Source organism: Camellia sinensis, chromosome 4, assembly GCF_055761805.1.
Source record: "Camellia sinensis isolate YWXY chromosome 4, ASM5576180v1, whole genome shotgun sequence".
Taxonomy (NCBI): domain Eukaryota; kingdom Viridiplantae; phylum Streptophyta; class Magnoliopsida; order Ericales; family Theaceae; genus Camellia; species Camellia sinensis.
Window position 1 is genome coordinate 27,254,454 of NC_138964.1, and position 14,914 is coordinate 27,269,367.

Genomic DNA, 14,914 nt, shown 5'->3' on the forward strand with positions numbered 1-14,914 from the left:
CCAACACTGAAACATGATGCTAAATGGTCCTGAAACATGGAAATATGGTACCCGATGCATGGAATAAGCCCAGAAACTCAAAACTAGGCACATGTATTGAACCACAAGTATACAAAGCATGCATCATTTGATCATGAAGTCAAAAGACAGAGCCAAGGAAGTCCCAAAACATGCACATTCTAGTTTAGAACATGGCCAAAAGATGCTAACATGATGGGCTAGAATAGCATGCAACATTGGCTAGCAAGCATGGTTTACATGGCATGTATATGAAGAAAATGAGAACTCATCAAACCAGCCAAAAATAGTGAATAAAACATGCCAAAATATGCCCAAATAATCACTGAAATATAGCCAATGCTTGCAAAAATGAGGGGCTTCTTTGGAAGGCCATTCAAGGGATTGTTAAGAACATATAAGATAGACACTTAGCATGACCAAACCAACTCTGGAAATGGATTACGGCAGCCCTAAAACTCACAAAATTGGCCCTGAAATCAATCAAGGAAGCATGCAAAGAAAGGCTCCTTTGAAGAGCCTTGGATGGGATTGCTCTACACATGCATTGTAGACATGAAATATGATCAAAGGGGCCCCGGAAAGACCTAAGGCAGACCTCAAAACCCACAAAATTGGGCCCAAGAAGTGACTTCAATGCATGCAAAATAGAGCCCCTTTAGAAAGCCAATGATGCTAGTAAAGAAAATGAAGGGTGAGAGGGTCACCCCTCTATGATTTCAAAGCTCAAAACCTCATCAATGCCACTGAAAATCCCCTGGATTTCAGTGGCTAAGAGGTCAAAACAAGTCCAATGCAAATGCTCTAATGCATAGCCCTAGATATGAAGGAATGAAGCATGCAAGGAAAGAGATGACTCCAAACAAAAAAGTGACCTCAAGAAAACTTAAAGAGGTGGTCAGAACAAGGCTTTTTCTAATTTATAGCAAATCTCGAAAAAGTTCACAAGTAAGGCTAAAGTATGATGCAAAAATATCCCTGAAAGAGAGATAGAGGGTAAGGGAAAGTAGATGACCTCAAACAGTAAAGTGCCCTTAAACAAAGTTGAAGAGAAGCTCAAAATATGACACTTTCTAGTTTATTATAAAGCCCAAAAATACTTGCAAATGAAGCTAAGTAATGAAGCAAAAAAATGCAAGTTTAAGGGAAATTGACACTTACCCTTGAAGAGCCGACCTCCAGCAGCTTTTGGACCAAGTTGGTGAGCTTTCAACCTCTGCAAATGACTTCCAAGGTGCTGGAATGGATGATGAAGGTGTGGTGCTAAGGGTTGTAGTGTAAATGGACGAAGAAAATTAGGGTTTTGGAGCTTGGAATAGTGACAATGGAGGAGGGAGGTTATGAGCCTTAAGCAAAAATGTCTAACCCTTAGATATGAAGAGGAGGGCCTCTCTTATAGAGAAGAGAGGCCAAAGCTTCTCTTGGAAGCTTCAAAGATCCTCCATACACGTGTATGGAGGATGCACCAAATGCCTCCCAGCTGGCACAGCTGTAAAGCATTCAGAGAGGGCAAAAAGCAAGAAGCAGGCCAGCCAGTTAAAGTGGCCGGCCGGCCACTCCCCCTGGTCGGTCGACCAGGGGCCAAAAGGTTCAAGCAAAATTGCTGGTCGGCCTACCCGGAAAGGTGGCCTCCCAGATGAGTAGAACACAGCCCTGTGGAGAAAAGCTAGAAAATGTGACTCAGGAGAGAGAAAAACTAGCTTTTAGAGGGGGTTCAAAAGGTCAAGATGAATTTCTAGCTGGCCTACCCATATTGGTGGCCTCCCAGATGAGCACAACACAATGGTGGTATAAAAAGCCAGAAAATGTGGCTCAAAAGTGAGAAAAACCAGCTTTCAGTTAGAAAAACCGACTTTTGGAGAGAGAAAATGAGAAGACTGGATTTTTAGAGAAAAAGGTGGCCGGCCGCCATGCTACCCCCTCCCTAACAGTAAAAATAGGGTCTCCACCAAAAACGGACCAAAACGGATGCAAAACGAAGGTTCAGGGCTAAAACGCGCGGTTCGGGGCCCCGAAAACAGGCTGTTAGGCACCAGAAGTGGCGTATGACCACGAAGGTGGTCTCCCGGGCCACAGTGTCCCTCTAAAGGGAGGAAATAAGGTGTGTGCCAAAAATCGGAGCAAACGCAGGTAGTTAAGCGGTCCCGAACCGAGGCACACGGCCGACGGCTCTGAAAATCGAAAACTAGGCTCCAAATGGGAAAAATGGCCTACAACCACGAAACGTAGCCTACGGCCACTGAGAGATGATCTACGGGACCTTTCCCTCCCTTCGGGGAAAGAAAACAAAGAAAACAGGACCTGGTTCGCAAACCGAGGCAAAGCACAGAAGAGCCCCGAAGTCCGGAGGCAAGGCTCGCAGCCGAGACTCTGAAACCTCAGAACGAGCACAATATGTAACATCACCGAGCGCTCAACTGGTGACGTCTGAGTCTTAAGGTCGGTCAAAAATTGGGTGTCTACAGGCACCAGAATCAATAATCTAGGGCAAAGACTTATGAGACAAGAAAACACGAGGAGAAAAGGCTAAGTTACCTGAGTGGACAAACGACGAGGAAGATGTACTAAGAGCAGTAGAAGACCGGCGGTCCGGCAAGTGATGCAGAACATCCTGAAGCCTAGGAGTCGTCATGCCACAAAGACAATCAGAAGCCTGGCCAACGGAATCCGAAAGCCTGTGAAGCTTTCAACATGTCTCACGAGTATGTCGCAACTTTTTACAATAATCACAGAATACAAACTCCTTGGCGACAGATGATGGAATGAGAGTCAGGTTGAGGCCATCTTGAGGGGTAGACAGTAATGCTGAGCGGTCAGTAGAGACAGGGGACATCATAGTAGGTCGGCGACTCTCCTTATTTTGTACATAGACAAATGGTTCGTAAAGTGAAGAAAGAGTGTCCATACCCAGAACTAAACTCCTAATTGGATCATACCCCACATTAAGGCCTGCTAGAAACTTGAAGACCCGTTATTGTGTGATGAACTTCCTGTACCTGACTGAATCTGCAGTGCAAAAAGGCTTATAGTCCTACAGGTGATCAAGGCGTTTCCAGCCATTGATGAGAAAGGTGAAGTACTGAAGAACAGTCTGCTCCCCCTGAACAGAGCTCTCAATAGAGCAGTATAACCTAAATGCTTGTGAGAAATTCCCTTTGTTGGAGTAGGTAGTGGCCACGACATCCTTAACATCCTCGGCAGTCTTCATAGATAAGTAGCCCTCGCCAATGTCTGGTACCATCAAATGAATAAGCCAACCCATAGACAGGGGACATCATAGTAGGTCGGCGACTCTCCTCATTCTATACATAGACAAATGCTTCCTAAAGTGAAGGAAGAGTGTCCATACCCAGAACTCGACTCCTAATTGAATCACACACCATATTAAGGCCCGCTAGAAACTTGAAGACCCGTTCCTGTGTGATGAACTTACTGTACCCGACTGAATCAGCAGTGCAAACAGGCTTATAGTCCTGCAGGTAATCAAGGCATTTCCAACTGTTGGTGAGAAATGTGAAGTACTAAAGAATAGTCTGCCCCCCCCTCCGCCCCCGCGAATAGAGCTCTCAATAAAGTAGCATAACTTAAATGCCTGTGAGAAATTCCTTTTGCTGGAGTAGGTGGTGGCCACAGCATCCCTAACATCCTGGGCAGTCTTCATAGATAAGTAGCCCTCGCCAATGTCTGGTACCATCAAATGAATAAGCCAACCCATAATCAAAGAGTTGGTAATCTCCTATTGGTCACAACCCAGGTTAGTTGTGCTGGGTGCTGGTATCCTGCCATCCACATACCCCATCTTCCCTCTACTCTTCAAAAACATAATCAAACTCTGCGACCACGTGAGATAGTTTTGACCATTAAATAGAGAGGTTATGATTTTGAGACTAGGGTTGGGGTTCTCCGTCATAGTAGTAGGTATAGGGAAACTCTCACTCTGAGGTGTTTGAGAAATAGTGAACACATTAATGGAATCTGTCATAGATACTGTGCTACCGAACCGTCAATAAAACTAGTGCCAATCAAAAACTCAAAAGGTGAAGGAATACAGACATAATGACCATTAAGAAAATTAAAGACTTAAAAAATTCATCAACCTTTTGTTTTGTTTTGTTTTGTTTTTTTTTTCCTTTACTACATTTTTTTTTATAAAGAAAACAGAGACAAATAGAGACTAAAAAGAGAAGAAAGAGTTGATAATAAAAAATGACAAAACTGAGACAAACACTATATCAGCAGAACGAAGAAGTAATACACCACTAGCGGCTGTCGACTAGGTCTGTTGCGGCTATCAGAGGAGTCGACTAGGTCTATCGAGGCTATTAGAGGACACAACAAGGCTGGGACAACCAGCATGAAGAGGTGACGAGGCCAGGCGGAGGCCTATCAGAGAAGACCAGTAAGGCTGGGCAGCCTGTTAGAGGACACAACAAGGCTAGGGCTGCCTTCGACAGGCTTCAACAGTGACCAACTGGGCCAAAAAAAACCTTCGACAGTAGCCGACAGGGCTGGGGAAAAAAGTTACACCTAGCAAAACTAAATGGGTAGTTGTGTAGTGGCTATGTGGTGGGGTTGGGGTGGCTGACGGGTGTGGTGGAGGGATTTAGGGTTGTGGCTCTGATACCATGATAATTTTAGAGAATTCAAGATTAGGGAATGATTAGGATATCATCCCTTATTTATATTAATAAAGATTAATATTTATAAGGGAGCCCTAAGGCATAGGATAATTACAAAATAATAATCCAAATAATAATATATTATGCTAACAATAGGCTACGACATGGACCATTAGGAGTAGATTAGGATTAGGACTTCCTATGGAATTAGGAAAACTTAATTCAACCTCAATTTCAATTTCATAAATTATAATTCATACCACTAAAGAATTATTATTGCATTTCCATCTAAATCTCCAAATTATATTTCGAGTTCCACGTTATTAAATACTTATTTATCTCTCTACGTTAAGATTACTGATACTTGTCAATTAAATAATTTATTGATGATTATATTTAATCGACTTCTTAATATTTCCTTGAGACCTTCCACTTAACTTATTTGATATGTCGAATACAAAATTCACTTGTAGGGTTTGACATAATCAAAACTTATAAGCTTCTTCAAGGGGGTATTATCAATCCCTAAATTGGTACGTGGATTCTATCAATAATCAATATCCACCGTACACATAAAGTGATCACCCAACTCACAGAGCTTATTGACCCATAAAGAATCTCTCTTTTATGAATCAAAATGACCAACACTAAATGTACGTGATTATTAATTGTTTCAGATTAAAAGCATAAGTACTCATAATAACTATGTGATGTAAATCGTCTCATCTAATCAATACATGCTTAATTATCCCAAGATGGTCATGCTCAATACACACAAAGCATACTAGCACAATGAGTTGAACTTTACCTTTTTTTGTGGTCAAGATAGACTTACTCAAACACCACGTTACAATCGTATCGATGGTGTGTTCAACTCTATCTTAGATTGTGAACTAGGGATGGGCGCAGATTGGTTGCGGCCACGGAACCTCCAATCAGCCATCTGTCCGCTGGATTGGCAGATTGGAAAAAATCAATCTGCATTCATCTGCCAGTTCGGCAGACACGGATTAACGGATGGATGTAAATCGGTTTGGCGGTTTAAAATTTTACAAATTTTCAACATATGCACTTCTTCTAAATTTCTTTTCGAGTATTACAATGTATACAAACAGTCTGTAGATATTTACAGAATGTTCAATGTGTAATTAGCATTTTGCACCATAGTAATTACGACATAAATTGTAATCATACCTTAGAGCGTAGGGTGTGAAAGTATCCATTTAGAGAAAATTTAGAAGCAGAGTATCAGGCCTGACTTCGTGTAGGTGCCTTCCCTGCAGCACTGCTCATCTGCAAATGAAATGAAGTTAAAAGTAAAACAAATATAATGATAATAGGAATAAAAAAAACAATAACATGAGGAAACAAAAAAGCAATATTTTTCTGAAAATAATGGGGTAATTTTCTCATTAATTAGCATGACCAATACCCACCCAGCCAAAAAAAAGGAACAATGGGAAAAAAATGCATTACTAGGTAATGAAGCCACTACCAATTAATTCTTCTGGATAAATATCATAATTTTGTGCCCTAAAAGAAAAATAAACTGAGAAAAGTTGAAAACTTGATTGTAATGGATCATCCAAGTAATGAATTTCATGTCAAGGTCCACCATTTAGGTTTGTATTTTGTCTACATGGACGAAGATGATAACATGGATTCATCTTACCCCAAACTAAAAATTAAAAATAAATAAATAAAGTTTTTAGATAGGATTCATCTTACCATCTAGAACATCTTACCAAACAGATCGGATTTGGATTTGTAACATAATCCAATCCATTAACACGCCTAATATGCACTAACCATACATTCCCTGGTGTAATACGTTTAGACCTTTCTCAGTTACATCCAAAGTTGTATTTTTTCGCAAAAGAAGAGAGGGTCATCATTACCTTAAAATGTATCTTCATCTAGATAGCAAGACTTTTGCTTTCATCGTTCAAAAATTGAAATAATTTAAAAACATTTCGAAAACAAAAGGGATATGATGCAAAAAAAAAAAAAAACAAACAAACAAACAAACAATGGAAAGGAAAGGAATCATCTAGAAACATAAACTAAAAAAAAAAAGCCCAAACATCGCATAAACTAGTTAGGAGTGATAAGTTCAATGAACTGTATTTGCATATTAAAAATTTACGAAACAAAATTGACCCAAAAAGAAGATGAACTGTAGTTCACCAACATTAAAGAAAGAGAAAAAAACAAAACAAAACAAAACAAAACTCAAAGCAAAATTGTCGCAGGAAATAATCAAATACAAAAGCACAAACATCATAGAAACCAACTGGGAGTTATAAATTCAAGTAAGTATATTTGCATATTACAGTGTCCTGAGGACACACTGTCGCTTATTGCCAATCAAAGACAAGAAGAGAAGAGTAGAGAAGAAGAGAAGAGAAGAATACCTTCGAATCGATGATTCAATCGCTGCTCACCGCCACTGTCGCCGATCGCCGCTCGTCGCTTGCCTCTGTTCAAAAGTGTGTGTGTGTGTGTGTGTGTGTGTGTGTGTGTGTGTGCGCGCGAGAGAGAGAGAAACAATGTTGTTTCGAAACCTAGGGATCTACAAACCTGAAATGAAATGAAAAAAATAGGGGCAAGACCTAGGGAAAAATGGAGGAAATTAAGTTTGGGTAGGCGGGCGGGTTGGGTAAGTCAGTGAATTTGGCAGTTTACCGACAACCCGACCCCCACCCTCAAAAATGATATTTTTAGACCCGTATCTGCCTGTCACGTGTCACAGATCCACTCTAAACGTGTCGAGTTGAGTGGGTGTGACGAGTAGGCCCATCCGCTGCATGCCGTAAACCATTTATATTCTACAAGAATTAGTGATCTGATCTTCCATGCATAGGCCATACTCTACACAACAAATCATATACTTTGTAGAATGAAAGACACACGTGTAGAATATTAGACAAATAATATAATGCAAATATTATTCGTAATGATTCTCATTAAAACTAGAGTAAATGATATTATTAAAACTAACTACTAAATCCCATTATAAAAAAACATGGCTTTTAGTATATTTTTCTAACACAAACATATGTGTGTGTGGGAGTCGAATAAATGACAGAATCAGAAGCGTACACTCTGGAAGACAGATATTACTTGGCTCCATCCTGCACGATCAGGAGGCCGAATGCAATAGGTAGGCCGAGTATTTATTGAACTATGGAGCCGAGTAAATAAGCGAATAATGAGTGAAAAGTGGGCCAGGCCCCGAGGCCCGAGAAACGAGTATAAATAAAGGAACAACAGACGAAGAAAGGTATGTGAGAATTAGTATGCTTAAAATACAAGTAACCCAGAGAGAGTAGAGACTGACTTGTCTATCGGAGTGCTAATTCCGGCACCCCCGACCGGAGTGTTCATTTCCTTTCAGGTGTCTATTCGAGGATCAAGAGCGTCGCCCAGGACCAGAAGAATATTTCCAAACCACTTCTCCATAATTGGCGCCGTCTGTGGGAACACTCAAATACATCCATGGCGGGCGTAACGGAGGACCCTCCGATAGTCACTGACGAAACCACACAGAGGGACGACCTCACTCCAACAAACATGCTTGGACCAGAGACTATCGCCGCAAGACGCGCCTGGAACTTCGCCTCACCGTCGACTTCGGAGCATGAGACAATGCAGGCGATCATGGAACAAGCAAAGCAAAATAAACAGAGGTTGGAGAACATGATCGCTGAGAACAAACCTCTCCGTCAAGATTTGGCCTTGGAAGTGGCGAAGTCCAAACAAGCTGTATGCCTAGATTCGGAATGACCTCCGAGGGCAGGTGGTCGACGACCTCGAGCCCGACAACACGACACTGATAGCGGCTCCGACTCATTATCCCCGGAGCCCAAGAAGAAGGGGCGACCTGAAACTACCAGTTCTTCTGAAGAGAGCCCCCATATAAGGCATAAGCGAAGAAGAAACAATTCAGATGAAGAAGACCAGCACGATCCCTTTGTCTGACGGATTGCAAATACTCTACCCAAGAAATTCAAAGCACCGCCATTCACCTTGTACGACGGTAAATCAGACCCCATCGATCACATCCGCCATTACAAGCAAGCCATGATGCTGCATGTAGACGACGAGGCTCTCATGTGCAGAATATTTTCGAGCAGTTTAGGACCGCTAGCTGTTAGGTAGTATTACAAAATGGAGCCGGCTTCGATTAAAAGCTTCAACCAACTCCAAAAATCCTTAAGGACAAGGTTTATCACTAATGAGGAATAGCCAAAGCAAGCTGATTCCCTCTGGGCAATGCAGATTCAACTAGAGGAAACCCTTCGTGCGTATTCGGCGCGATAATGGGAATGTTTCAATCTGGTAGACGATGCTTGCAATGACTCCATGGCCATCACCGCCTTCAAGATGCGGCTGCATCCCGACAGTGCCCTCTGCAGCTCTTTGACCAGATGGCCCCCTGTAGACGCGTCCGTGGGCCTCATGCTGCAGTTCGGACTCAGATAGTGATGGTTCTTAATCTGATCTCACAATGTGCGATGTGAGATTGAGAAATCACCAAAGGGTCCAAATCTGGCAAATCGTTTTGAAAACCAGATTTTTAGAAAGAAGTGCCAAATATGGACTGCTTTTCCAGATACAGAGTCGCCACCTAAATGTTTTATTTTTGGGAAATTTAGGAAACCCTGACTCGTTGTCTAAGGCCACATGTCCGTCATCACCAAAGTTGCCTCGGCTCGGGAACTTGGGTACGATTGGGGAAGGTCAGCTATGAGCACCCCTGCTCGCCCGATCAAAAATCGGCCACTACTAAACATGATATTGAGTTTTGAAAACATTTTGCGTTCTTATTCCAGTTGTTAGCCTAGAATTACTATGTGATGCACACAACATACAAGTATAGACTGGATCGTTTGAGTTTGAACAAAACATTTCACGTTTGTTTATTGGAAAGATGGTTTGATGGTGCTACTCGTAAGTAGGCTAAGACGTGGATTTGCCATCCTCAAGTGTGCTTAAAACTCTCAATTGGTGAATTGTTCCAATTCAAATAACCCAACCTTCACCCACAGGCATTCAAACAGTTATATCACATAAGCAAATAGCCTCATGGTAAGCATGCTATCATGGTAGTCACTCACACGCATGCAAGGATGCTAAAGTGTAAATGCTTACCTAGTACTCCAAGCCAAAATAGAAACTAGTTAGTAATCAAATGCATGATCCTAGTTCATGTTAAGATGGCTAATGCAACACATGCAAAATGCAACTAGAAATAAGCTCGGCTATTCTAAGATGTCATGTGAAATGCAACTTGATACATATATTCAAATTGGAATTGAAATACAATGCAGTTAGCATGATGCGCCGAGCCCAGTACATGCAATACAGATGAATGATGCAAACATGCTATCGTAAGTATGTTAATTGAAGCATGCCCTAAAACTAACCATTGAAAGCAGGTAAGTAAAAGGGAGAACGAAGTGGGTGTTAGAAGACATGCACACATTCACGCACACTTAATACAAATTCGCCCTCTCGACGGAGGGTCCGAATAAATAATACAAACCAAATAAATAATTAACTACTCTAGCTAATTAAATATTACAAAATTCTAATTAATTAACAAATTAAGTACAAAAGGAGGTGGCCGCAGCCCTGCCTCGGAATGATGGGATAATGCATGCTCGATTCGCCTCGCTCGGAAACCCGTTGCCATGCCACATGTTGCCTCTGTTTGCACTGTTCTGCACCTCTGATAATTGTGAAAATTCTTGGGATGCTTTTGAATTACTCCCTGATCGTTATGGGATTTCATCGGCCGAGATATCTAACCACCGGCTATGGAAATATGATAATCGACTAGAAGTTGGTCCACCGGCTGAATTTTTGTGGTCGGCCGGCACTGAAAGTTGCCGACCGGCCACTTCTTCCTGCAGAACACTGGTTTTGCTGCAACAGAGGACAGAGAGTGCATGGCAAGGTATTTTCAAGGCAATGTGTGCATAGCCAATCACCCTATCATGCAATGAACTCAAGGGAGTATGGCCCTCGTTCCTCGGGCCACCAATTACGCATTTCGATGCATGATGGCCAAAGGTACCAAGTTTGCAAATCAATGTAAATGAATGTAACAAAACAAATGAATGCTACACACGCTATCATGTTGAGATCAAGAGTATCGGCGACCGAGGATTGAGACATGTTTCGTCATTTTAAGTACGAACACACCTCATTCCTCATGTTTGGCTTGACACCCCAAACCAAGCATAATGCAATGCATGTATGCGATGTGGCTCAAATATGCAATATGGCTCAAATATGCAAAATGGCTCAAGTATGCAATATGAGGCTAAGTTAGCAAAGCATGCCAAATGCAATGCAACCTACACATGCAAATGTACAATGTGCTAAGCATGCAAGATGCAATGCAATGCGATCTAACATGTAAGCTAAGCTAATGTAACAAGAACATGCAAACATGATATAATGCAAGCATATAACGAGATGCAACATGATGCAACATACCAAACATGCAACTATGTACAAGGATGGACTTAAACCGAAATGGGAGGACCTCAGCCAATCCCAAAACAGTGGCCAAAATACCAAAAATAAGGCACCAAAATGCGAGATAAACATGCACACATGTTGGTCCATCAATTAGGCCACAATGTACAACCTTCAAACATGAGCGAGATGTGATAAATATGAGGATATGGGATTACAATAAACTCTGAAATCATATGAAGAATGATGCCAAATCGACTACACAATGCAAACATGGCATGTTAATGGAGTTAAAGCTCAAAGCAAGCTACGAGACTTGAACCAAGACTATGTCAACCAAGCCCCAAATGGTCAAAGCGACTCAAAACAGTCCCGAGGCAGACCAAAATGAAGCTAAAACTCATATGGAACAAAGCCAAAACATGCTATAAAGAAGGGTACAAAACAAGACGCATACAAGGCCCAAAAGGGCAAATGCACTACACCTCTTACAACTGAACATGACATGACTTAGGCAAATAAAATCAGAGTTATAATACACCAAAACAAACCCCAAAACCCAATGACAAGGTCTTCTAAAGACCAAATCATGGAGGCACATGCAATGGTCCAAGTAAGGAGCATAAAACAACAACTCTCCAAAGTATAGAATAGGTGATAAATGTAAGTGTGTGGCCGCGAAACATGGACTGAAATATGATGACAAGTGATGCCGAATCACTAAAATAGCTCAAATGAAGCATGCTAATGACTCATACACCCGGAGCCAACAAGCTAGAATGCAAAGAGGCTGTATAAAGCATGGCAAGCATGACCAAATTGACACCAAATAGAACTTAAACATGTTAAAACATGACTAAAAACTTCACAAAGCTAAGTCAAAACATGCAAGCATGGTGGTCTAAATGCATGATGCATTTCTAAGCAAAATAGAGGAATGCAAGGCAAGTGTATGGTGCATGCAAGGGGTCAACAAACCAACCTAAAATAGAGGTAAACCATGACCAAATATCACTAAATACCCACTGAGATGGAGCCAAAATCTGCTAAGCATGCATGCTACCCTTATGAGCAAAAAACACAAGCATGTGAGACACAAAGGGAGAGGGGTGTCCCTCCCCTATACAAGACCTCAAAACCACTTCACCACCACTAAAAATCCTCTGGATTTCAGTGGTGAGAAGGCCAATACACGAAAGTTCCAAAACTCAACAAAGAAGGCACAAAAAGAGGCCAAACAAGGCCTAAGAGGGAGAGGACGACCCCCAACACCAAAATGACCTTAAACAAACATCTTAAGCATGGAAATATAGAACTTTTATCAGTTATACACTAAGCTCAAAACAACATGCAAGATAGGCTAAAAGCTAGTGCAAAAATGGAGAATATAAAGCAATAGTGCTCACCCATGAAGAACACTTCAAGAACAGCAACTCCAGCCCCCTCCTTCTGGTCCAAACCAACTCAAAACTCCAAGAACAACCTCTCAATACCTCAATAACCAAGGTATAGTGTAACACTAGGTGCTTTAGTGCAAAAATAAGAACAAAAACACACTTTTGAACACTAATACACACACAATCTAGAGAGAGGGGGAGATATAGAGAGAGAGTGGCATGTGTGATATATATCTTTGATTTTTTGTTCAACCCCTCTAAAGGAGGATGGAGGCCCTCTTTTATAGAACAAAAAGGGCCAAAGCTTCTTGGAGAAGCCAAGACAAAGGAATCAAGCTTCCTCAAGAAGCTAGAGCAAAAGGGTGCAAAGGGTGCAAATCTTCCATACGCGTGTATAGAGGATGGGTATGTGTGCTCCAGATGGCATAGCTGGCATGAAAAATGCTTGAAAAAGGCAAAAAAGAAGCCCCGACCAAAAAAATATGGCCGATTGACCAAACAAACAGCCGGCCGACCAAAAACAATGCTGACCGGCCTCACCAATGGCCGGTAGCAACAAAACAGGGTCGGTGGCCTCAAGCCAAGGCCGGTGAGGTGTGGGGATGACCAACAAGCCATTCTCTGCCCTCAGAAGCAAAAACAAACAAGTTCTTGGTCCACAACCAAGCACAGAACAGGCAAGTTAAGAGATCCTCAGGCAAGGCGCGCGGCCGAGACCTTCGGGAACTCAAAACGAACACGAACATGGATGATCATCGAGTGTTCAGACGATGACGTCCAAGTCTTGAGGACGGTTAAAAATGGGGTGTCTACACCCCCCAAAACAGTTTGGTTGTTGATGAAGAAAGTTGAAGAATACTGTAAAGTGGAAGATGACGACTTGTGGGTTAAAGCCGGAACTGTGATCAACAAGACGGCTCCTGCTGAAATTGCTTAACCGTTAAATTCTGTAGCACCTCATAGCCCTGAACCGCGACATCGGACAAAACAAGATAAGAGACGGGATTCTCGCTGATCAAGCGACCAATGCTCCCACTGAGAAAATGAACAACTACAAGTTGATAGCAGGTGCATGAGGCGCGCCGATAAGAAATATACGTAGTTGACAGAGCCGATCAACCCAGTTATGTCCAAAGTGCAACACCTTCCATTCTTCAAATGGCCGTCCAAAATGGTGGGACCTACTGACACTAGAAGACGGGATAGACAGTGTGAGTATCACAAGGACCATGGCCATGATACTGAGAGTTGTTATGCATTGAAAGATCACTTGGAGGAATTGGTACAAGATGGTCGGCTACAACAGTAGGTCTGAAAAGTCAACCCAACCAAAGCAATTGCCTTAAGGCAAGATTTCCTTCCACCCGGCGTGATCCACATGATATACAGCCTGCTAATGTCATCCACGATGCATACGATTCAGTCGAGTCCCGACCCTCAAAATTAGCTTACTCCATGAAGCTGCAAGCATTTCTTTTGATGATTTAGATTTGGCCAGAGTGACACTACCCCACATGGATCCCTTGGTAATTGAGCTGCTCGTGAACCGGTTCACCGTTGAGCTCGTACTCATTGATTGGGGGAGCACATCGGAAGTTATGTATTACAAAACATTCACCAAACTGGGCTTCTCTGAATCGGATCTCTCTCCGGCACTTTATCCGTTATTCGACTTCAACGCCAATCCAGAATACCCGTTGGGGAAGATCACACTGCCCGTTCGGGCGGTCTCCCTGACAGTGGAAGTAGAATTCTTGGTCGTTAAGCTTCTGTCGCCGTATAATCTCATTATGGGGCGAACTTGGTTGCACACCATGCAGGCCGTGTCGAGTACCTATCATCAGCTGCTACGCTTCCCAATGGAACGCGACATTGAGCAAATCCATGGCTCCCAGAAATCGGCACAAGCATGTTATCTCCTTGCAGGGAAGACGCCAAAAGAGTTGCAAGTGAATTCCATTGAGGTACCGAATCATGAGGGCCTCGACGATATTGGGCGGCCCCCAAGTGAAAAGGCCATGGAATCCCTAGATTGAGTTGAGATTGACGGTAGCCCAGATAGGTTCTTCATGGTCGGCGCCTCATTGAACCAAGCCGACAGGCAACAGCTAATTCCTTGCTTGCTCAGCAATCTTGATGTCTTTGCATGGACTCCGTACGAGATGCCGGGTATAGATTCGACCCTTTCACAGCACTATTTGAATTTTGACCCTAAATGCAAGCCTATCATTCAAAAAAGCCGGCGATCAGCTACAGAGCACACTGTTGCTGTTGTCGAGGAGGTCGACAGGCTGCTTGACGCCGGGGCTATCAGAGAAGTGGCCTACCCTACATGGCTCTCTAATATAGTGGTTGTGAAGAAGAAAAATGGGACTTGGTGAGTGTGCGTTG

General features: G+C 42.5%; 1 protein-coding gene across 1 annotated transcript; it reads left to right on the forward strand.

Moving 5' to 3' along the window:
* Nucleotides 1–14,037: 14,037 nt before the first annotated feature.
* Nucleotides 14,038–14,559, forward strand: LOC145823652 (uncharacterized). Its single transcript, XM_082923145.1, has one exon. The coding sequence runs from the start codon at nucleotides 14,038–14,040 to the stop codon at nucleotides 14,557–14,559; it is 522 nt and encodes a 173-aa protein (XP_082779271.1).
* The last annotated feature ends 355 nt before the right edge of the window (nucleotides 14,560–14,914 follow it).

What these genes read in the sequence shown, in the direction of transcription:
- LOC145823652 (XM_082923145.1), top strand. Translation starts at nt 14,038, where the DNA reads ATGGATCCCTTGGTAATTGAGCTGCTCGTGAACCGGTTCACCGTTGAG.